The sequence below is a fragment of the Neoarius graeffei genome, chromosome 28 (assembly GCF_027579695.1).
Source record: "Neoarius graeffei isolate fNeoGra1 chromosome 28, fNeoGra1.pri, whole genome shotgun sequence".
Lineage (NCBI taxonomy): Eukaryota > Metazoa > Chordata > Actinopteri > Siluriformes > Ariidae > Neoarius > Neoarius graeffei.
In genome coordinates this window covers 51,759,400-51,759,891 of record NC_083596.1, presented here as the reverse complement: position 1 = coordinate 51,759,891, position 492 = coordinate 51,759,400, and the positions used below count along the sequence as shown (strand labels likewise).

The 492-nt window shown below is 38.8% G+C and overlaps 1 protein-coding gene across 1 annotated transcript in view; it reads right to left on the bottom strand.

Annotated features, from left to right (window-relative positions):
- The window catches only part of steep1 (STING1 ER exit protein 1), a 3,922-nt gene continuing 3,430 nt past the window's right edge, over nt 1–492 (bottom strand). The window contains exons 6-7 of the mRNA XM_060913130.1: nt 297–389; nt 1–215 (exon numbers count right to left, since the gene is read on the bottom strand). Coding sequence (XP_060769113.1) covers nt 153–215; nt 297–389 — 156 coding nt within the window. The 3' untranslated portion in view covers nt 1–152. The remainder of the gene's footprint in view (nt 216–296; nt 390–492) is intronic.

The window sequence follows — 492 nt, the reverse complement described above, 5'->3', positions numbered from 1 at the left end:
AAGAGATGAACAGATTTATTTTATTTAAAAAAAAACCTAATTCATATTTACATAACTGTCACACACGTGCACACACAAACCTGTAATATACACTATAAACACATATCGAAGTATACATTCATGTACAAATCTCTCTCTCTCTCTCACACACACTATTTGAACTGGTTGTCAATGAGCGTTCCCTTCATCTTGGCCTTCTTAGCTTCTAATTCAGCCTGTAAACAAGAAGAGGTGCTTTAAAATAAGCACAAACACGGGTGAAAACACAGGTGTGCATGTGTGTGTGTGTGTCTTACCAGCTCCTGTAGTCGTTTCTTGCTCATGCCTTTCCTTTCCAACTGCTTCTCAATCACTTTAGCGTTCTGAGCGTAGGAATCAGCCACCTCCCTCTAGAATGTGCAAGCAAACACACACACACACACACACACACACACACATTCAGTAAGTAAATAAATAAATCCAGCCAGAGAAATGCTCAGATATTCAATCATA